At 38.3% G+C, this 21,778-nt stretch overlaps 3 protein-coding genes across 3 annotated transcripts; 1 reads left to right on the top strand and 2 right to left on the bottom strand.

The window, feature by feature from the left end:
- Positions 1-3,612: 3,612 nt before the first annotated feature.
- On the bottom strand, positions 3,613-4,931 carry LOC137960621 (uncharacterized). The gene is made up of 3 exons (XM_068808286.1): positions 4,914-4,931; positions 4,608-4,663; positions 3,613-4,428 (listed from the first exon to the last, which is right to left on the bottom strand). Exon 3 carries the CDS (start codon positions 4,411-4,413, stop codon positions 3,727-3,729), a length of 687 nt encoding a protein of 228 aa, XP_068664387.1. The 5' UTR covers positions 4,414-4,428; positions 4,608-4,663; positions 4,914-4,931; the 3' UTR covers positions 3,613-3,726.
- Positions 4,932-11,423: 6,492 nt separating this feature from the next.
- LOC137958613 (uncharacterized) lies at positions 11,424-14,742 on the top strand. The gene is made up of 6 exons (XM_068805686.1): positions 11,424-11,603; positions 11,755-11,882; positions 12,322-12,411; positions 12,673-12,838; positions 13,102-13,246; positions 13,831-14,742. The coding sequence occupies exons 1-6, from the start codon at positions 11,424-11,426 to the stop codon at positions 14,286-14,288; spliced, it is 1,167 nt and encodes a 388-aa protein (XP_068661787.1). The 3' UTR covers positions 14,289-14,742.
- Positions 14,743-15,788: 1,046 nt separating this feature from the next.
- LOC137960544 (uncharacterized) lies at positions 15,789-17,263 on the bottom strand. Its single transcript, XM_068808195.1, has 3 exons — positions 17,228-17,263; positions 16,923-16,978; positions 15,789-16,743 (listed from the first exon to the last, which is right to left on the bottom strand). Exon 3 carries the CDS (start codon positions 16,726-16,728, stop codon positions 16,108-16,110), a length of 621 nt encoding a protein of 206 aa, XP_068664296.1. The 5' UTR covers positions 16,729-16,743; positions 16,923-16,978; positions 17,228-17,263; the 3' UTR covers positions 15,789-16,107.
- Between the last annotated feature and the right edge of the window lie 4,515 nt (positions 17,264-21,778).

Below are 21,778 nucleotides of genomic sequence, written 5' to 3'. Positions count from 1 at the left end.
TTGTTGGATCCCACCCAAAGTCGCTAGTGTTTAGGTATGTACTCACAACCATATACATTCTTTTCCAAGTCCTCACGCAGTTTTTCAACTATTCAACTATTTTTTGGTTTGCTGCGTCCAAATTGAACATACTGACACAATCGTTGAAAACTTCGTGTTTCCAAACTCCATTGGGTAATTTGTTACCCAAAATGACTTGCTCAATGAGTAAATCAAGCATTTTACAGTCTTCGCAAGACGTTCATGTATCGTATGACCTCTTTGTAGTGTTATCCATACTGTCTTTACCTTTCCTCCTTCCAGCCATCTAAAACTCATAACAAGTAGACAATGAATAAAAAATAAATTGTTCTTAAAAAAAAAAATTGAGAGGGGCAGAAGAAAAGATGGAAGGGGGAATCCACCCCCTTAGTCAAATTGGGCTCATAAGAGTCATAACATGTGAGTAGTTGTCCATCTCTCTGTCACATAGAGAACACAAATATGCATGCTTAAGAAGAATTATGTGTAGTATCATCAATCAAAAGTGAAGGAAAAAAATGTACTAGTAAGACATGATAGTAGGCTGGTGAACAATACTGAAAATAACTTCATAAATACCTCGAATCGAGCCGGAGAGGTTGCAGAGAGGGGAGACTGGTTCGGCGACAGTAGTCGTTGCTGGGGACGGCGAGAGGAAGAGAATCAAGTACCGGGGAGAGGTTGCAGAGGGGGAGATTGAAATCGCCGATGGTCGTGAGCGAGGAAGGAGTTGGAGAGGTTGCAGAGAGAGGGGAGAGATGTCGCCGAAGGTCGTCGGAGTTGGGGACGGCGAGAGGAGCGCCGAAGACAAGGTCGTAGGGCGATTGAAATTGCCGAAGGTTGCGGCGAGCGAGGGAGAAATTTTTTTTCTCCAAAACCCTCTTTCGACAGAGGTTCCTCCTCGACAACGAGATGTATTTGAGCGATGGTAAGTGAAATCAGAGTTCGACCCCTTTGATTTCACTTATCATCATTTTATGCCTGAAAAGGGGGAAAGTGAAATACAACTGTATTTCACTTTCCCACGTCACTTACGGTGTGCACTAATGCGTTTCGGCCCACTTTCCTCACCGTAGGTGAAATACATTTCACTTACGTTGTGCACTTAATGGGAAGGAGGTTTAGGTTGGAGAGAAAATGTGTGCAAGGCGGAGACTGGTCATGTTAATTAGAGTTTGGAAGAAGAATTAAAATATGAAGTAGAAACGCAAAAATCAATTTAGGATTGATTCAAGTAGCTGCAACTAATACTCTTGTCAAGATATATCAGCCATAATGACTATAAATAAAAAAGAAATGTACCTGTACAGTCTAGTATCTATACCATTACCTGCTCTAGGTGACATTTTGAATATTTGGGTTTTAACATTTAACCATAGTGAGCATCGAATTTCAGGGGCTTATATCATCTAAGAGATTTTTCAAGCTCCGAAGGGTTTTTTTTTCTCTTAATTGGGTCGGCCGGCTTGGATTGGTATTAACATTTGGCAGAGTTGTTTTGCTTGGGTGGTAAGGCAAAGATTGTGAAAATCAATGAAATGAAAGCTGAAAAAGTGGGAAAAGACGTGAAATTTCCTAGTGAAAATACGCTTTGCCGAAGTCCGTTTTTTGAACGAGATTTTGCAGAATGATGTTGCAGTTATTAAATAGCAGTGCTCCATCTCTGCTCGTATCGCCATTGGTCCCATCTCATCCTTGCTCATAAAAGTTGGTAGAGAGTTTTCTTACCTTTTTTTGTGGCCCATCTGGGTTCACTCTAAAACGTTAAGTGGAGCAATCTTGTCTGAGAGCTCCAAGTTTTGTGGAGTAGTTGCAGAGAGATTCTCCTTTTTTTTAGTTTTTCGTTTCGTTGTTATGGACGTCATGGTTTTCTGGGTTAGTATGAGCAACTAATAATTGCTTATGGATCGCTGCTATTTTAATTTCTTCATTTGCGTCATCTCAGTGATCGCCCAGATGCTACTGTCTTGTTCGATCTTTGGGTTTTCATGGTGCCAGCCTGACATGGAGGAAAGGCCCAAATTCAAGCAGAAAATCGATCGGTTTTGGGAGTTTGATGAAAAATCAAACAGGTGGGTGGAGTTGAAGTTGCCTTTTAAGTTGAAATCTTGCGTCAATGACAACTGTACCATAGTGGGTTCAATTTTACCTATGGAGGACAGAGAAAAACCGACTGAGCGATTCTAAATCGGATGATGAAGCTACAACACTAGTGAATAACTTTGATGTTGTTTTGCATTTAAGACGAAGAATTTCGTTAACCAAGATGACAAAAGGATCTGTATGGATCACGGGGAGAGTGGGTCGATTTATTAGAGATTCTGGAATGGAATTCAATGGGTAATTGCACCGCATGATCTACCGGTCTCAGCAGGCTTTGCAGTAAGGGTGGCACCGAACCGAGCCGGTTAGCGAGTGGCTCGATTTACCTGGAGGCTCGTTTGTGTTAACGAGCCGAGCTCGACCTAACCATGGTTCGGTTTGAAAGTTCGCGAGTCAACTCTTTAACAGGCTTGGAGTCGGGACTGGGACCGGGACCGTGAGCAGGAGCGAGATGGGGGGGGGGGGGGATTCTTCCTCCCCTCGTCACCGTCGAGCCCCTCCAGTCCACTGCTGTCGCAGTTGCTTGCCGGTCACCTCTGTCACTGTCAGTTTGATTTCTTTCTCCAATTTCTTCCTCCCCGCCTTCGCCTCTGTTTCCATCATAGTCATCCCTGACGACAGGTCTTCGTCGGCGCCCGCTAACTCCCTTCCCTTCGTGTCGTCTCGGTGAAAACCAGAGATACCTTGCAATTTTTGTGTTGATATTTTATTTGATTAAAAATTTATCGATAAGTATAGTAATATATTAAATTGATTATTATTTTTTATTTATTTCCCTAGAAGAGTCAATAAGAGGTCCATTTAATTTTTCTAAGAAAATTTTCAAATATTTCTTGTAATTTTCTAGTAAGTCACTAATAGTAATAGGATTTTATTGAAAGGTTTTTTTGGAAATATGTATTATAGGAAAAACATTTCTAGTTTTTCCTATAATATAAATTTTCAACCAAGGGCACTAAGGAGGCCATAGTAAATTTATGGCCAGATTAAAAAATTATAAAATAATCTAGACAACATTTGGGATAAAAAAGATTAATATTGATGCGTTATAATCCATTATTGAGATTCAATCCCGAACCTCCCCTATCATTTTTTTGTAAATATATGCATAATTTTATATATAATTTATTTAACATATATTTTATGTAGAGTATTAAATGTAGGTTAAGTTCAAACTCGGTTAGAGCTCGAGCTTGATTACAATTTTAAGCTCGATTACAATTTTAGGTTCGAGGCTAGGGTCGGCTCGAGCTCGAGTTCAAAATATTTAAATCAAACTCGGCTCGAACAAGGTTCGGACTCAACTAGATTCGATGCCACCCTTATGTCCAATTTTAAGTAGAAGTCATGTCTAATTTTAAGTAAAATGTATGCATAATTTTATATACAATTTATTTTGACATGTATTTTTTGAAAAGTTTTAAATGTATGTTGGAGTTAAAACTCGAGACATGTACTTTTTGAAAAGTTTTAAATAAATGTTGAAGTTCGAGCTCAGCTCGAGTTTGGCTCGAATTCGGTTAAAATTATTGGGTTAGAGCTCGATAACAATTTTAGGCTCGAGCCTGAGCTCGGCTCGAGCTCAAGTTCGAAATATTTAAATCAAACTCTAAAACCTGAACATAGGCAATTTCGGGATCGAACATAGGCAGGTTCGGGATCGGCTTGGATCGTGGGGGCTGGTGTGGATGCCACCCCTATAGCAGTTTCAGTTGTACGTGGCATCCATACCAGGCTGAACTCATCTTCGAACTTCTTTCTATTGTAAATCTGTGGTTTTTCGGAATCCAACGAGGACAAATGCATGAAGTAAGAAGCTGTGGCTTCCTGGAAAGACCTCGTAGGATTCACCCAACTTGCAGCGCAGCTACTCGAACAACTCCCGAAATCCTTGTCCGAAGCCTCCGAAGGCACTTTCTGGTTACGTGCTCGATTCCGAGTCTCATCGTTCCCAAATTTCCGTGAAGCAGCCAATAGGAGATGGTTAATATGCTGCTTCGCGTTGTCCCCAAGCCTATAAAATGTAAGTCTCTTGTCACGGAAATTGGCGGGGAAACGTGCATTTACATCCGCCGGCAAATCTTTCTCCGTCTTTTTCATCAGAGTTAATACACCTTCTCTTTCGTACTGGGAATCAAAGTCGATAGATCTGAGCTTTGTGAGAAGACTGCGCCAAGCATCTGTAGTTACCCACCAATCCAAAATGGCTCCTGAATCTTCCACGTTGTCGAAGAAGGCGTCTTCGTCGTAATGCCCTCCATCATGTTCCGCCAAAGAGAGATTTGCCATGGTGACAGAAGAACCCTACACAGGAAATCAAACATCCAAAACTGATCACCTGAAAGTAGTATTCGTAAAACGATATATGCAACAACTGTCAACAAAACCTAATTACTCCTGAGCCAGCGATTCAAGTCAATGTTGACTTTCTATGATATGCCATAATACAATTTCTCCATGGTAAGTGTTCAATTGATCCTTACAGAAGTGATGCTAGCTTGTCCAAGTAATTGAATAATCCAAAACTGTGAACCACAAACTGGATCAGCAAAACAGAATGACGAATTAGTACGAGGGAAACGAGCTAGGCAGAATCAAGCTAAAAGCATAAATCAAGAAACTGACATTGAGAGGAATGCAGGAAAATCAGAAGTACCCAAGAAGAGAATTAACGGGATACATGAAAGCATGCAGAATGAATTCTTTTATGTTTTTTTCCCCGCTGCTGAACGTTCTAACAATTGAACCGTGGAGAAAATAGAGAAACAGAGATTGAGAAAGAGAAGTACCGGATTGGACGATGGAGGAATATGGGGCACGGAAGAGAGACGCAGAAATACGAGGTTATGTAGGAGAGGAGCAATCGAATTCCTTTCTTACAGAAGAAAACTTCTTAAAGATATTCGAGTTAAAGAGGTAATATGACAGCACAAAAGTATGAAGAACTGTTGAGAAAGCGTAAAGAATCATTCGCTGTCACTATTTCAGCAGAAGGCAAAGAATATTAGCTTTGGGAGGTAAGATGAATAGTGAGAACAAGACCCAGATTCCATTACGACGTGGAAACTGGAAACGCCGTTTTCTAAGTAATGGATGTCATCAGAACTGGATTGAAAAAAGAAAAAAAAGAAAAAAAACTTTCTCCCTCGTTGTTTCGTCAGTTGAAAACCCCATACGCCTTACTTAAATATTTTTTAAAATTATTTAATCTTTTTTATATTGGTTTAACTGATTTCTAATTTTTTTTAGAATATATACTGTGTTAGGATTTCATCAGTACACATCACATCTCACAACTAAAATGTCCTTAATGGGAAGGTGGTTAAGGTTGGAGAGAAAATGTGTGCAGGGCCGAGATTGGTCATGTTAATTAGAGTTTGGAAGAAGAATTAAAATATGAAGTAGAAACGCAAAAATTAATTTAGGATTGATTCAAGTAGCTGCAACTAATACTCTTTTCAAGATATATCAGCCATAAATAGCAGCACTCCATCTCTGCTCGTATCGCCAGTGGTCCAATCTCATCCTTGGTCATAACAGTTGGTGGAGAGCCTTCTGACCTGTTTTTTGTGGCCCATTTGGGTTCACTCTAAAAGGTTCGAGTAGAGCAATCTTGTCTGAGAGCTCCTAGTTCTGTGGAGTAGTTGCAGAGAGATTTTCCTTTTTCAGTTTTTTGTTGTCGTGGTTTTCTGGGTTATTTTGAACAACTAATAACTGCTTATGGATTGATGCTATTTTAATTTCTCCATTTGCATCGTGATAAATACGAAATACTAAACAATGTAGCAGAGGATATATTTTCTGTCTTATATTGATAAACAAACAGTCTATATAAATAGACTAATACACAATTGAAAGCAACGCTAAAAATAGGCACTATCTAATGTGTATAACAAACTCCTACTTAACTAAGTAAATTGAACTTACTGACACTCCTAAAGACTAGGACAACTCAAATGTAGAAATTACTAATTTCCTCAATAATCCCTCCCTTAAACTGATGAGAATCAAACTTTGAAGCGCCATCCCTCAAATTAGATCATTTGAAATGCAAACACCAAGTAGCTACCTGGACTTCTGAAACGCATGAAACTTGAGAGGTTTGGTTAGAATATCAGCAATCTGTTCTTCACTTCTGCGGTAAATAAGATTAATGACTCCATCATTTATGAGATCTCTCAAGAAATGATACTTCACATCTATATGTTTACTTCGACCATGTAAAATTGGATTTCTTGAAAGCTTTATTGCTAAACTGTTGTCACAATAAATCTGATGTCCATCCTCCTTGAAATGCAGCTCTTTAAGGATTTTCTTTAGCCAAATAGCTTGACAAGCACAAGCTGTTGCAGCAACAAATTCAGCTTCAGTGGATGATAATGTGACAATAGGTTGCTTCTTTGATGACTATGAAACAACTCTTGGCCCCATCATGAAAACATACCCAAACGTGTTTTTTCGATCATTTGAATCTCCTGCATAATCACTATCTGTAAAGCCAAAAATATTTGACTTTTCTCCATTCTTGTAGAACAACCCAAACTCCTTAGTACCTTGCAAGTAACGGAAAATTCTTTTTGCAGCCAAGAGATGAATCTCTGTAGGACATTTTATATACTTGCTAATCACACTTACATCATGCATTATATCAGGTCTTGTTGTAGTCAAATACATTAAACTCCCCACTATTTGTTTGTAAATAGTGTCATCAACCTTCTTTCCTCCATTATCTTTGTTTAGCTTCATACCAAACTCAAATGGAGTATTTACAGGATTACAATCCTTCATCTGAAACCTGTCCAAGATTTCTCGCACATACTTCTTTTGAGAAATAAAAATTCCAGTAGAAGACTGCACCACTTCTATGCCAAGAAACTAATGCATCAAGCCAAGATCAGACATCTCAAATTCAGCCATCATAGATTTCTTAAAACTACCAAACATGGCTGTATTATTTTCAGTGTAGGTTAAATCATCTACATATAAACAAACAATGAGCATCTTTCCACCATCTTCATTTTTTATAAAAAGTGTATATTCATAAGGATATTTCTGAAATCTTTCCTTCAAAAAATAAGTTTTTATACGATTATACCAAACCCATGGAACTTGTTTTAATCCATATAGAGTTTTCTTTAACTTAAACACTTTATGCTCGTTGCCAAATTTTACATAACTAGGAGGTTGTTTGATAAATACCTCTTCTTTCAAATCTCCATGGAGGAATGCTGATTTCACGTCCAACTGGAAGATAGGCCATGAATTTTTGGCTGCCACAACAATCACCAATCTGATTGTATCATGCCTTGCAACTGGAGCAAAGACTTCTTTATAATCAACACCAAACTCCTGCTTGTAGCCCTTAGCTACCAAGCGTGTCTTGTGCTTGTCAACCTCACCATTCTCCTTCAGCTTTGTCTTGTAAACCCACTTTACACCAATTGTCTTCTGCCCTTTTGGAATATCATATAGTTCCCATATATCATTTTTTTCAATGGCTGTAATTTCAACATCCATATCATTTCTCCATTTTGGTTATTTGACAGCCACTTCAAAAATAGTAGGATCACAATCTGAAAACAGAGCAAAATGTGTAAGTGGATCATCACCTTGGTCAACTCCAGTTACTTCATAATCATTCATCCATGTTGGTCTTCTTCGAACTCGTTGAGGCCTTTGCGATTCAGCTGCAAGTGGGCTTTGATCAGTTGGAACATTTTGAGTGACTTCGTCTTCTTGCTCATTCTCCATAGGTTGCTACCCTTTCTCATCATCATCAAAATTTGCTGGAATACTTTCTTTAACACCATTTTGATTCCATGACCAGGTGTCTTTTTCATTAAATACTACATCACGACTGATGACAATTTTCATGGTGCTAGGATTGTATAGTTTATAGGTTTTTGACTTATCACTAACACCAAGAAAAATACATTTTTCCTCTTGTTATCTAGTTTCCTCGTCTTCTCATATGAAATATGAGCATAGGCCATACACCCAAAAATCTGAAAAATGATTTACATCAGGTTTCCTTCCGCTCCATGTTTCCTCTGGTGTCATATTTTGAACAGCAAGTGCGGGACTTCTGTTCAATATATGGATGCTCCAATTAACTGCTTCAGGCCAGAAATTTTTTGAAATGTCACTTGTAGTCAAAAGGTTTCGCACCATATTCATAATAGAGTGATTCTTCCTCTCGCATACACCATTCTATTAGGGTGTATAAGTTATTGTAAGTTGTCACTTAATTCCATGGTTTTCACAAAAAAATTACAAATTCATGTGAGTTATATTCTCCACCGCGATCCGTGCGAAGAACTTTTATTGGGTTGCCAACTTCTTTCTCAACAAGCGCTTTATAGCTTTTAAAAGCAACAAAGGCTTTAGATTTTTTTTGCAAAAATATAAACCCATACCTTACGACTATAATTATAAATGAAGGTGATTATATATCTTTTACATCCATTATAATATGGTGTTATTAGCCCACAAATTTCAGAATAAACAAGCTCCAATGCTTTCTTCGCTCTCCAAGATTTTCCTTGTGGGAATCAATTACGGTATTGTTTGCTAACAACATTTTCTTCACAAACTTGAGAAGAAATTGTAATTTGAGGAAGCCCTGTCACCATGTTTTTTTGTTGTAGAGTTTCAATCCGCCAAAATTCAGATGCCCATAGCGAAAGTGCCATAGCCATGCCTCATATTTTAATTTTGCTAAGAAACACGAATGAGTTGTGTTGTGGAGATAAAGTGGGAACATATAATTCGTCGTCATGTTAACTTGAACAATTAAGCCCAACTTTGCATCTTGAATCTGACATACGTCATCTTTGATAAAAATCTCGTATCCTTTTTTTGTAACTGACCCACACTAAGCAAGTTGGTTTTTAAATCTGGTACAAAAAGAACATTAGCGATAGTGTGGGTGGAATTCCTTTGGTTTGAGTTGTTACCTTTCATTTTCCTATAACAGAAATTGTGGAGTTATTACCAAACTTAACAGAGCTGCGAAAGGATTCATCCAAGTCAGAAAATGTCTCATTCTCTCCACACTTGTGGTCGTTGCAGCTAGTGTCTAAATACCACATATTTTGTTAAGTTTTTTCCTTCACGTGACACCATCAAAAGAGACACCTCTTCTTCCTTTTCTACGAAGTTAGTTTGATCTCCACTTTGTTTATTCAAACCAATTTGACATTTTGATTTATAATGGCCATACCTATGACATTTGAAACATTCAACATTGGACTTGTCTACTGACTTTGATCTATAAGTTGTTGAGTGGTGGCCTCCACGTCCTCTGCCTCTACTTTGAAATTGACTCTCTTGGTGATGATGATTTTGTTGTTGATTCCCACGATCATTGTGGCTTTTGTCTCCTCTGCCTCTTCCACGTCCTCTATCAGCTATACTGGGTGTAGAGTGATTTTCTAATAAGGCCTTCAGTGCTAGTTCTTCTTTGTCCTGCTGGTTAATTTTAGCTCATGAACCAACAAAGAACTTTGTAATTAATCAATTGACAGTAAATCAACATCATTAGTTTCTTTTATAGCACAAACAACAAAACTAATTTTGGTGTCAAGGATTGAAGAATCTTCTCAATAATGAGAACATCCTCTGTCTTGTCGCCATGGATCCGCATCTTGTTAACGATTTCCATCGTTACTGAAAAATAGTTTGTAACTGATTCTCTAGACTTCATTCGAAGTATTTCGAACTCCGAACGAAGTACTTGAAGCTGCTGCCTCTTAGCCCTTATTGTACCTTGGTATTTCTTCTTCATGGAATCCCAAATAGGCTAGGTTGTGTCTTTGCAAAGAATGGTTTCCAAGATTAAGCGATCAATAGCTTGGAATAGATAATCCTTTAACTTCAGTCCTTCAAGCTCTGTGTTTTGTGCATCTGTCAGCACAACAGCTATTGTTGGTTCTGCCGCTCCAGAAACAACAACCGTCCAATATTATTTGGACCTCAAGAAGTTCTTTATGAGCATGCTCCAATGGTCATAGTGACCATCAAAGCGTGGAATGGCAGGTTGTACAAAACTTTCGGAAGCCATCAATTTCACTGAACTTAGGTCGCTCTCGGGGTTCTGGTGAAATAACAAGGGGAAAAAAGGATCTGGGCCCAAGTCGAGTCGTAATCGACTCTGTTGTCTACCCACTGCTGTGAGGTAATTGTTGTTCTATGAACTAGCCTCGCACTATGCCCTCCAGGCAACTCGGTTCAAATTGTGCGGACGATTCGACCCATACCCTGCTCATCAAACGAGACGGAGAGGAGGGAGAGAAAAAATACTAGATTTCTGTTGGAATTTTGGGGAATCTCGATCGGCTACACTAATCTTGGTGAGTCGGAATCCTACCGGAGATGGGTGACTCGACGGGTGACAATTCACGAACTGACGCTTCGAATCCTCAATCTAGATAAGGAATTGTAGGATTCAGCTTCTTCATTGCTCTCGAAGATTTGGATTGAAGAGCAGGCTATATGCAAGCAGGCGTTAGCACTTAAAATACCAGACATTGACGACGGCAACGGCAACGGCAACGGTGAGAAAGGTCTACGGTGACGACGATGATTACAAGATTTCGGGATTTTCTTCGCGAACAGAGATTTACGACTGATTTCGGGATTTTCTTCATGAACGGAATTTTATTGTCTAGAGGGGTCTCACTCTCCCACTCTACAAATTTTTTTTTCTTGATGATCTTTCTCCTTTCTCCTTCTACAATTGTGGCGCAGGAAAGACGATGGGTTGCCGAATGAAATTTTCTTCCCGGAGTCACTAATCCAAGTCTGGTACCACTGATAAAAACAAAATACAACGACGTAGCATAGGACATATTTTCTATCTTATATTGATAAATAAACAGACTATAAAAATACTAATATACAACTGAAAAGCAACACTAAAAATAGGCACTATCCAACGTGTAAAATAAACTCTTACGTAACTAAGTCTATATTTTCCCGGTGATCGCCCAGATGCTACTGTCTTGTTCGATCTCTGGGTTTGCATGGTGCCAGCCAGACATGGAGGAACGGCCCAAATTCATGCAGAAAACCGATCGGTTTTGGGAGTTTGATGAAAAATCAAACAGTTGGGTGGAGTTGAAATTGCCTTTTTAAGTTGAAATCTTGCGTCAATGACAACTGTACCATAGTGGGTTCAACTTTACCTATTGAGGACAGAGAAAAACTGGCTGAGAGCGATTCTAAATCGGACGATGAAGCTACAGCACGAGTGAATAACTCTGATACTGCCTTTAAGACGAAGAATTTCGTTAACCAAGATGACAGAAGGATCTGTTTGGATCACGGGGGAGAGTGGGTCGATTTATGAGAGATTCTGGAATGGAATTCAGTGGGTAATCGCACCCCATGATCTACCAGTCTCAGCAGGCTTCGCAGTATCTGTTTTCATCATCAACCAGACAATCCTTAGTCTGTCAGAAGCTGGGACTTTCAACCAGGTAATAGACTTAGACACCACAAGATAATTTCCAATTTTTGCCCAAAGATCATTCTCGTGTTATTCTGTTAATTTAGAATCTGCTGTCCGCATCACTAACCTCGTGGACCTCTCTCAGCTTATTCTTTTCTTCCTCTTTTCTTGAGCTTCAGTTGGATGAGAATTCGCAGCCAGTTTGGACTGATTTTATGCCCATATTCGGATCTAGCATGCGTGGTGCTAATACCGATTCGAACTCCACCGTTCAAATTAAATCTGGTTCTGTTTCACGTGATGGGGAGTGAGTACTCTTAGAGCAGGTTATGATATTTACAGCATTTCTTTTATCAACTCTAAGTCTTCATGATTACTTCCTATATTTTAGAGTCTGGGGGATTTCCATCCAATATCTTACACTCCCTAAGTGGGTGTTTTCTAATTCAATGGAAACCTATGCATAATGAAGTCATAGTTTGAACTTTAGCCTCTTTTTACTTTTCCCATGCGATATTTCTGTACTTGAGATCAGGAATGAATCCATTAATAGGAATTCTGGTATTTGCTATTACTATCAGGAAAGCCTACTTCACCACAGTAAATGGACTATTGTGAGAGCTATGTCAAACTCAGGGTCCGAGGTAAGCCAATCTTTTACTAATTCAAGCAGATCTTCTTCTTTTTTATACTACTCTATGCTCTGGTTCATGGAGAATGTCTGCATTCAACTTGATCTTGCACAGGTGGGCAAGACATGGCCGACCACCAGGTGGAGATGTTGCAGCTATAGCAGATGCTGCCAATTTTAGACAAGATGCTGTGTTTACCGTGAGGTAAGCTTTCTACTGTTCCATGGAAGCAGGTTAAATTTTGAGAAATAGATGCTTATGCCAATTCAATTCTTTTGACATATGGAAAGTTTTCTGAAGCAGTTACTAACTTTAAAGTTGTCTTACTGATGAAGTTGAGGATAAAAATGGATTATTTTCCCTGCTGTTATTACTATAAATTTTGTGCATTTTTAAACTGTGATATCTGTACCTGTGAATATGCAAATGATCGAGCATGGGCTAAAGAAAAATGTTATAGTGCAGTTCTAGCGGATATCTTTATGAATTTGACAAAAGCTCAAAACCATCATGGAAGAAACATATCCGCAGTGAAACATTGACAGAAGAAATTTCTTTGTTACCCTCTCCTGATTGTGCTTTGCATGGCTTGTTTGGGTCCAACTCACTATCACTTTTTCTTCTCACAAAGGTAACTTTGACTTGCTTCAGCCTACTCAGCAAAAAAAAAAAAAAACCATATGCATATGAATAATGTTGTGAGATACACAATGACCAGTGCAACAACCAGACGTTACAAACAGAATAGATACATATACATTCCTCACAGAGTCTCTCCTTCACTTATAATTTGCCAATATAAAATTGCGAATGATACCTGAATAGTACATAATATCATTAGAGTGTCAACTATTTAGTAACAAATGAAATGATCAAGCTTAGTGTTCTTTTCAGGGTGGTTATTTGGTGGAGAGAAGACTTCATCAGAGGAAGTGGAAATGGATAGTTCATGAAGCTCTGAAGGGTCAGAATTTGACTGCTATAACACAGAGTGATCTCGATGAGAAAGATTTTTCATTGTTCTTTACTACAGCTAGTGGTCAGTGTTCGAGTACCAACTCCCCAAATTTTTTGTGGCTTGAATAAAAAGACTGGCAGTTTCCTCCCAAATGAATAGTCAGTGTGTCCGAGTTACCTCCGCCTGAAACATCTTCATGTCTTTTTGTCCATTTTCATTGTTGTTGTTAATGATGTAGCAAAAACAAGGTTTCCATCACGATTTGTGCATGCTTGATTAACTATAGTAGAGTTTGATATAGGTAACTTTCTTAACCTTCAGGCATAACTTGAGATTCCATAAACATATTTATGTGCATGCAAGAATTGAATATTTCTATTATGGTGTGTTGTTGGATACAACCTAAAAGGTATCATCAAAATAAAATCTGTTAATTCTTTTGCTAGTACTGTTACAACATTGTATGCTCCCTCACTGCCAGTTGTCCCTTGGCTTTGCACACCTAATATGACCCTGAACACATGTATACAGAGCTTTTGTCCTACCTCCTCTGAGTTTTGATAGTTTTACAGTCTAAGTAAGCTACCAAAAACATCAATTTTATATGATAATGCCGTTTATGTGTATAACAAAACCCATTGTGACTAAAAATTATGGAACGATAGGTTCTACAAACTTGAACAAAATTCCAGAGACATGGGTGAACCATATGCATCCTCCACATGCAAAAGTTGCAAGGGGAATTCTTGGGCAGCTTCATGCTGGAAGAATGGTGTTTCCATTAGATGATGGTAGAATCGGTGAGCTTCATTTTGCAGGCCTTGGTGGTGACAGGTTGGGCCCCAGTCCTAAGATCAGCTCAAAAAGGAAATTATTGTTGAAGTATGAATGGTCAATTTTAGATTCCCCTGAGACAGAAGGGTGGAATGCAGAGTATTGCACCAACGAGCAAGGCCCAACAAACTGCTTCATGGGCATGAGAGGGCCACTTGGTGATGATGAAGAAAATGGGATGAGCTTGGCTACTCCCCGGAGAAGACGGAAGGGGTCAATGTTCAACAACTACCTCTTTCCAAGTATTCGTGAAAATGACCTGACAATGATATCACAAAATAAATACTAACTTCCGGTTGAGAGAGATGGAGGCAAAGAGATCATTCTTTCTGATAACTGACAGTGGAATAACATTTGAATATCTTTATATCGAGAATGTTTGGATATGGTTGAGACATGACCACTCAACTAGTATGAAGGGTTTATTGGGAAGTTATAATGGGAGTTTATTTTTGGTTGACAAAGATGGCAACCTACTTATCAGAGAAAGGAATAATGGTGAACTATCTTGGATCAATTGCACTGCAATAAGGAAGGGAAAGCTGGTGGCTTCTGGAACCCCATGGGATGGCAAACCCGTCAAGGCTCCAATAGTCACTACTGAAGATGCTCTATTCTTTGTTACCAGGAGTGGAAGACTGCTTCAATTTACAGTAAATATGAGATTGCCATTTAAGTAGGATATGGAAAAAGTTAGGAATTCGTTTTCCCCATGCATGGAAGATACATATATGAACAAATGAGCCGAGATCACTAGCATTCCCATTCACTTTGATTTGTTTCATAATTTGCTATTTTTTGTAGGTTGCTTTGCGAAAATTCAAGTGGAAAGATTGCCGGAACCCCTCAAATATCAGAATTGCATCCATAGTTGATCAAGAAACATTCAGATCTAATATTGTGTTTGTCATTGGACGAAATGGAAGACTGTATCAGTACAACAAACTGACTGAGTTGTGGCATGAACTTACTGTTTCCTCATCTGGTCATATCAAGACTACCTCGAACAGCTATGAGACCATCCTCTTTCTCTCTCATGGGGTCTCTCTTTATGTTCATGGAAAATGGCGGCTTGATTGAGTATAGCTGGAACGCTTTGGATGGATGGAAATGGGTGGAACATAGAACAGCAAATCGAAATGTGACCCTAGTTGGTGCACCTGGTCCATGCTTTGAAGGCAATCAACTTTTTTTAATCGGATCTGATGGAAATGTGTATCTAAGATATTGGGAACAGAGGATGTGGAAATGGAAAAGCTATGGTTTTCCCTCCGGTGAACAGACAAATGCTGGAGCCAAATTTGAAGGAAATGACAGATTAAGTCAGGAATGCCTAGTTGATGATGTTATTTCGAACTGGCAAAAAGCATGGACAAAGTCCTAAAGATTTGAAGAGAAATTGTGATGAAAAGGTCAGTAGACAAATATATGATATGCAAAGATGGCAAAACTTGATATGAAATAATGAATGTTTGAATATTTATGCAGGTGGCACCAATCCGAGCAATTCCGTTTTCTGAGGACTCCGTCATTTTCGAGTTAAGAGATGGCAGAGTAAGCAATTTGTTCTTAGTTATTAGCCTGTCTGAGTTCAACACCTTCCTAAGTAAAAAGAAATGCAATATATTTCAGTAAAGATCAGAAAAAAAGAGGTGGATTTTCAAATTTTTCTTAGTAAAAGATTTCAACTGCACGGCATTGCAATCAGAAATAATTTGGCGGCCTGCAAATCGATCACTAAACGTACTTATGAGAGCTTAAAATTTCCTCTTTTCTTCTCTTCTTTTTTCTGTTACCAATAATATATTAGATGCAACTATTGATACAGAAATAACTCTTTTAAGTTTAAACATGCTTTTGCTTGATAACAGTTAGCTGAATTGCGAAGAACAGAAGATCTGCAATGGGTGCGGTCACGTACAATTGGCACTCGAACCAGTCTCTGTGGAAAATTACTGGATGGCTTTGGCATCATAGCATGTTGAATTTTCTCTCAGAAGGAAAGATAAAGAGAAGTAGGAATTCTGTAAATACAAATGCTTTCATGTAAAAAAAAGAAGCTCTTTTATTAGAAGCTCGTCTTCATATAAGAAGTCGTTTCATGGGATTCAATCGCCACCAGAGGCATCAGTTTCAGTTGTACCTGGCATCCACACGAGGTTGAACTCATCTTCGAACTTCCTTCTGTTGTAAATCTGTAGTTTTTCAGAATCCAACGAGGACAAATGCATGAAGTAAGAAGCTGTGGCTTCCTGGAAAGACCTCGTAGGATTCACGCAACTTGCAGCGCAGCTACTCCAACAACTCCCTAAATCCTTGTCCGAAGCTGTCTGGGTACGAGCTCCATTCCGAGTCTCATCGTCCCCAAATTTCAGTGAAGCAGCCAATAGGAGATGGTAAATATGCTGCTTCGCGTTGTCCCCAATCCTATAAAATGTACGTCTCTTGTTGTAACGGGAATTCAACCCTCCAGAACCGTCGCGGAAACGTGCATTTACATCCGCCGGCAAATCTTTTTCCATATCTTTGACGATTTCGAACAGAATTGATACTTTTTCTCTTTCGTGCTGGGAATCAAAGTCGATAAAGCTGAGACATGTGAGAAGACTGCGCCAAGCATCTGCAGTCACCCACCAATCCAAAATGGCCCCTGAATCTTCCACGTTGTCGAAGAAGGCGTCTTCGTCGTAATGCCCTCCATCTTGTTCCGCCAAAGAGAGATTTGTCATGGGGACAGAAGAACCCTACACAGGAAATCAAACATCCCAAATCGATCACCTAAAAGTAGTATTCGTAAAACGATATATGCAACAACTGTCAACAAAACCTATTTACTCCTGAGCCAGCGATTCAAGTCAATGTTGACTTTCTATTATATGCAATAATACAAATTCTCCATGGTAAGTGTTCAATTGATCCTTACAGAAGTGATGCTAGCTTGTCCAAGTAATTGAATAATCCAGAACTGAGAACCACAAACTGGATCAACAAAACAGAATGACGAATTAGTACGAGGGAAACGAGCTAGACAGAATCAAGCTAAAAGCATAAATCAAGAAACTGACATTCAGAGGAATACAGGAAAATCAGAAGTACCCAAGAAGAAAATTAACGGGATACATGAAAGCATGCAGAATGAATTCTTTTATGTTTTTTCCCTGCTTCTTAATGTTCTAACAATTGAACCATGGAGAAAATAGAGAAACAGAGATTGAGAAAGAGAAGTACCGGATTGGACAATGGAGGAATATTGGGCACGGAAGAGAGACGCAGAAATCCGAGGTTACGTAGGAGAGGAGCAATCGAATTCCTTCTTACAGAAGAAACCTCCTTCAAGATACTCGAGTTAAAGCAAGTCAAAAAGGCAAGATGACAGCACAAAAGTTTTAAGAACTGTTGAGAAGGCGTAAAGTCGTTTCATCAAATTGTTTTCGTTTTTGTTTTTTTTTTCGAACTTCTTTTTGTTATATCCACTCCCGACAATGTTCTCATCCATTATGAATTTGACTCAGTAAATGAACTTCAATAGTATTATTCAGTTCATCTCATGTGAGAAAATTAGTGGATAAGGGGACTTTAAGTTATGTACATGACTAATATGACTTCGAAAATCATGTCCAAGTCGTAAGCAATGGAATGTGGTTTTCGCGCCATTCATCCACATGAAACAATTGCCTGGGTTCGAACCCTCGTCGAAATTTTTATCCTCTTTCTCCTGCACCCCCTTTCTCGCTCTCTTCTCATTTCATTTTTTTTCTCCCCCTCTCTCGTCTCCCTGCGGCCCCCGAGCTCTCTGCTCCCTCTCTCGTTTCCACCGTCTCTCTCCGGTCTCTCTCTACAGCCTCCATCTCTCGTTGCGAATATCCTTTCGGCGTCCTTCGCTCCATCTCGAACTCACTCTCCCTCTAAACCTCCCGCTCGTTTCTCCCTCTCGGCCTCCCTCTCTTTTTTTCTCTCTTCTCCCTCTCTTCTCCCTTTCGGCCTCTCACTCCCTTCTCCCTCTCGTTATTCTCTTTTCCCCCAAAATATCTTCCGATTTCGTTCGATTTCCTCTATTTCGGTTTCGATTTTCTTCGATTTTGACATTTGGGCTTCGATTTCTTAATTTCTACTTCGATTCGGCATCGATTCCCCCATTTGGCTTCAATTTCACCCTCGACTTCGTTTTTTCCCAAATTTCAGAAGGTATGACTAAACCCTAATTTTTTTCGATTAAATTAGTGTTGTATTTGATTTAATTTTAGTTTCAGTGCCTAATTTGGGGTTATTTGTGCATAATTGTGGAATTTAGGGTCTAAATTCTTGATTAGGGTTAGGGTTTAGTGTTTTTAGGGTTTGGTGCTCTGTATTTAAGGGTTAAGGATTTATCGTTATGACTGACCCAAGTAAGCAACTATATCCATTAATGGACATGGTGAAGAGTATAATTAGTAACTCTGATCTCCCATTGTCTTTGTAGAGTTAAACTCTCAAAACTGCAGTCTATGTACTCAATAGGGTTCCAACCAAGGCGGTTCATAAAACACCGTTTGAGTTATGGAAAGGTTGGAAACCTAGTTTAAGGCATGTACATGTTTGGGGTTGTCAAGTTGAAGTTTGGATTTACAATTTATATGAGACAAAGTTAGACTCTAGAACAGTCAGTGGACATTTTATTGGCCATACAGAAAAGTCTAAGGGATACAGATTTTATTGTCCATCTCGTTCGACAAGAATTGTCGAATCTAAGAATGTAAGGTTCCTTGAAAATTATGAGATTAGTAGGAGTAGCCAACCTAGAAACTTAGTTTTTGAGGAGTATACAAGTTTTCAACCTACTCTTACAACTTCACATAGATTGGTTATTATTCGTGATAATCATCAGGATTTGATTACTCAAGGACAACCAATAGTTGAAGAATCATCTCATAATGAGAATACTCCTATAGATCCAGTTACTTAACATTCTCAACCTGAAATGTTGAAGTACCATTAAGAAGATGTTCAAGAATTAGGAAACCTGCAATTTCTTCAGAGTATGAAGTGTACCTTCAAGAGTCTGACATGGACATTGGTGTGGAAGATGATCCTATTAAGTTTTCACAGGACATGACTGAACATAAATCCACATTATGGAATGATACCATGAAGGAAGAGTTGGATTCAATGGCTAAAAAACAAGTCTGAGATCTTGTTGAATTGCCTAAAGAGGGGAAGACCATTGGTTGTAAGTGTGTTTTTAAAACCAAAAGAAAATCTTTAGACAATATTGAAAGATATAAGGCAAACCTTGTAGCCAAAAGATCTACTAAACAAGAAGGAATTGATTATCACGATACCTTATCTTTTGTTTAAAAAAAAAATCATTTCAGATAATCATGGCCTTAGTAGCTCATTATGATATGGAATTACATCAAATGGATGTGAAAACGGTTTTCCTCAATAGAGATCTAGAAGGAGAGGTTTACATGAAACAACCTGAAAGTTTCATTTCGAAGGGTAATGATCACTTGGTTTGTAGACTTAAAAAATTTATACAAGGACTAAGACAAGCTTCCCATCAGTGGTATTTAAAATTTCATGATGTTATTTCTTCATTTGGTTTTATGGAGAATATCACGAATCAAAGTATATACCATAAGGTCATTGGGAGAAAAATAATTTTCTTAGTCCTATATGTAAATGATATGCTACTTGCTTCAAGTGATTTATGATTACTTCATGAAGTCAAACGATTTCTCTTGATAAAATTTGATATAAAAGATATGGGTGAAACTTCTTATGTCATAGGCATAAAAATTGATAGAGATAGATCCCAATGGACATTAGGATTGTCTCAAGAAACCTATATCAACAATTTTTTAGAGATATATCGTATGAAATATTGTTCGTCAGGTGTTGCACCTATTGTCAAAAGTGACAAATTAAATTTGGAATAAGGTCCATGAAATAATTTAGAGAGGGAACAAATGAAAAACATTTCATATGTTTCTACAGTTAGGAGTTTAATGTATGCTTAGGTTTACACAAGACTTGACATAGCATATGCAGTGGGAATGTTGGGTAGATATCAAAGTAAACCCTGGTTTGAACTATTGGAAAGCTGCAAAGAAAGTCATGCGATACTTTTAGGAGACTAAAGACTACAAACTTACGTATAGTCGATCTGATCATCTGGAAGTGATTCGATATTAAGACTGATTTTGTTGGCTTCCTTGACTCGAGAAAGTCGACATCAAAATATGTCTTCTTATTAGATGGAAGAACTATTTGTTGGAGAAGTGTAAAACAATCTTTGATTGCTAACACAATTTCTAAGTCATTGAGGATTTACTGCGATAATTCCACAATAGTGTATTTGGCAAAGAACAATAAGAGTGGAAATCGTAATAAGTATATTGATATAAAGTTTTTAGCTATTTGAGAACATGTCAAAGCAAACAAAATGGGTCTACCACCTGTTGCTTGTAAGGGACATGTTGAACATATGAGACTCAATTCTATTAAGTAATTTATGTAATTGATATTCACTTTATGTTTGTATCATAATTTGTCAATTGAAAAACTCCATTAAGTTCATTTTTTTGTCTTATCTTATTTGGTTGTATACATAAAGTTTAGGGAATGTCAATAGAAGATGATCCTCAATGAACATTTGGAAGTTCATTTATAAAGAAATGTGTCATATAAGGTCCTCATTTAAAGACGATAATTGCATTGTAATACGTGGAAGGTAATACTTATTATAAAGAATTTACCGTCACGATTCATATAATTTAATCTTCTTTATTTGAGTATAAAAATATTATATCTATGGGAAACATTCTTGAAGATAAGATGTATCAATATTCAATTATGCATATTAAGTATTTGAATGGGTCAAGTGAGAGAATGTAAGTCAGTTTCCATAATTGACCTATTCAATCAATGGTTTCTTGGGTGGATGATGGTTGTCGATTGTGACTGGTAGTAATTACAACCTCACCCCTATTTATGAGTATCTGGATATACGAGACATCTCCGATCACCAAAAATTGAATGCCATGACGGTAGGTGCATGTTCCATTTCACTTTTTATAAAATTCATTTATGTTTTGTAGTTCATGAGTCGAAGTCTTACATCTTAATCATCCTCAGCCAAACGGATTTTCATCCAAATCCTGGCGATCGTTACAGCACTCGAAAAAGAAAAGCTCCGGGTGATCAGCTGTATGTTGGATTGACAGGAGAAATAATTACAGTTGGTTATTCCTAAGAACGAGCAGAAGCAAAGCAAAAACAGGAATCCCTTCACGCACATGATGCGATCCAGGATTATCAGCGGCTATGCATTTGAGTGTAGGGAAAGATAATCTTTATACGATATTTCTTTTTTTTTCTCTCTTTGTAATAGCAGAGAGATACAAAAGGAAGAAAGGCTCAGTTTACAGAGACTACGAAGGAAAGGTTTATTTTAATCGATTATTTTTATGTATTTATTTTATTGGAATGAAATTGAATCAATAAGTCTTTGAAGTATAATAATTTCATAAAAAATATTTTAATTATAAATATTTAGTTTTTACCAAATTGGAAGCTCCGTCGGATGCGTTCTATTACCCGCTTAACTTCACCGTTCGCTGCCGTACCGTGACGGCCGTAAATCCGTAACCGGAACGGGCTCCAAGCTGGTAAGCGACAGCTGTGCGGTTTGTTTTCGCAGCGATAACGCTCACGCCAGGCCAAACCGCACGTGGAGTCGTCGTGCTCGATTCTTGTACCTTGGTTTGAACTGCTTTTACTGCCCTTACTGCCTCAAAA

This window comes from Aristolochia californica, unplaced genomic scaffold (assembly GCF_029961685.1).
Source record: "Aristolochia californica isolate CCGP_79_NKW_82.1479 unplaced genomic scaffold, dmAriCali1.0.hap1 SCAF_3, whole genome shotgun sequence".
NCBI lineage: Eukaryota > Viridiplantae > Streptophyta > Magnoliopsida > Piperales > Aristolochiaceae > Aristolochia > Aristolochia californica.
The sequence above is the reverse complement of the archived record's forward strand: the minus strand, read 5'-3'. Positions and strand labels throughout refer to the sequence as shown.

What these genes read in the sequence shown, in the direction of transcription:
- LOC137958613 (XM_068805686.1), top strand. Translation starts at nt 11,424, where the DNA reads ATGACAGAAGGATCTGTTTGGATCACGGGGGAGAGTGGGTCGATTTAT. An exon ending in TCTGTTTCACGTGATGGGGA is followed by an intron (nt 11,883 to 12,321) that starts GTGAGTACTCTT and finishes GATCTTGCACAG; the next exon opens with GTGGGCAAGACATGGCCGAC. An exon ending in GTTCTTTACTACAGCTAGTG is followed by an intron (nt 13,247 to 13,830) that starts GTCAGTGTTCGA and finishes ATGGAACGATAG; the next exon opens with GTTCTACAAACTTGAACAAA.
- LOC137960544 (XM_068808195.1), bottom strand. Translation starts at nt 16,728, where the DNA reads ATGACAAATCTCTCTTTGGCGGAACAAGATGGAGGGCATTACGACGAA.
- LOC137960621 (XM_068808286.1), bottom strand. Translation starts at nt 4,413, where the DNA reads ATGGCAAATCTCTCTTTGGCGGAACATGATGGAGGGCATTACGACGAA.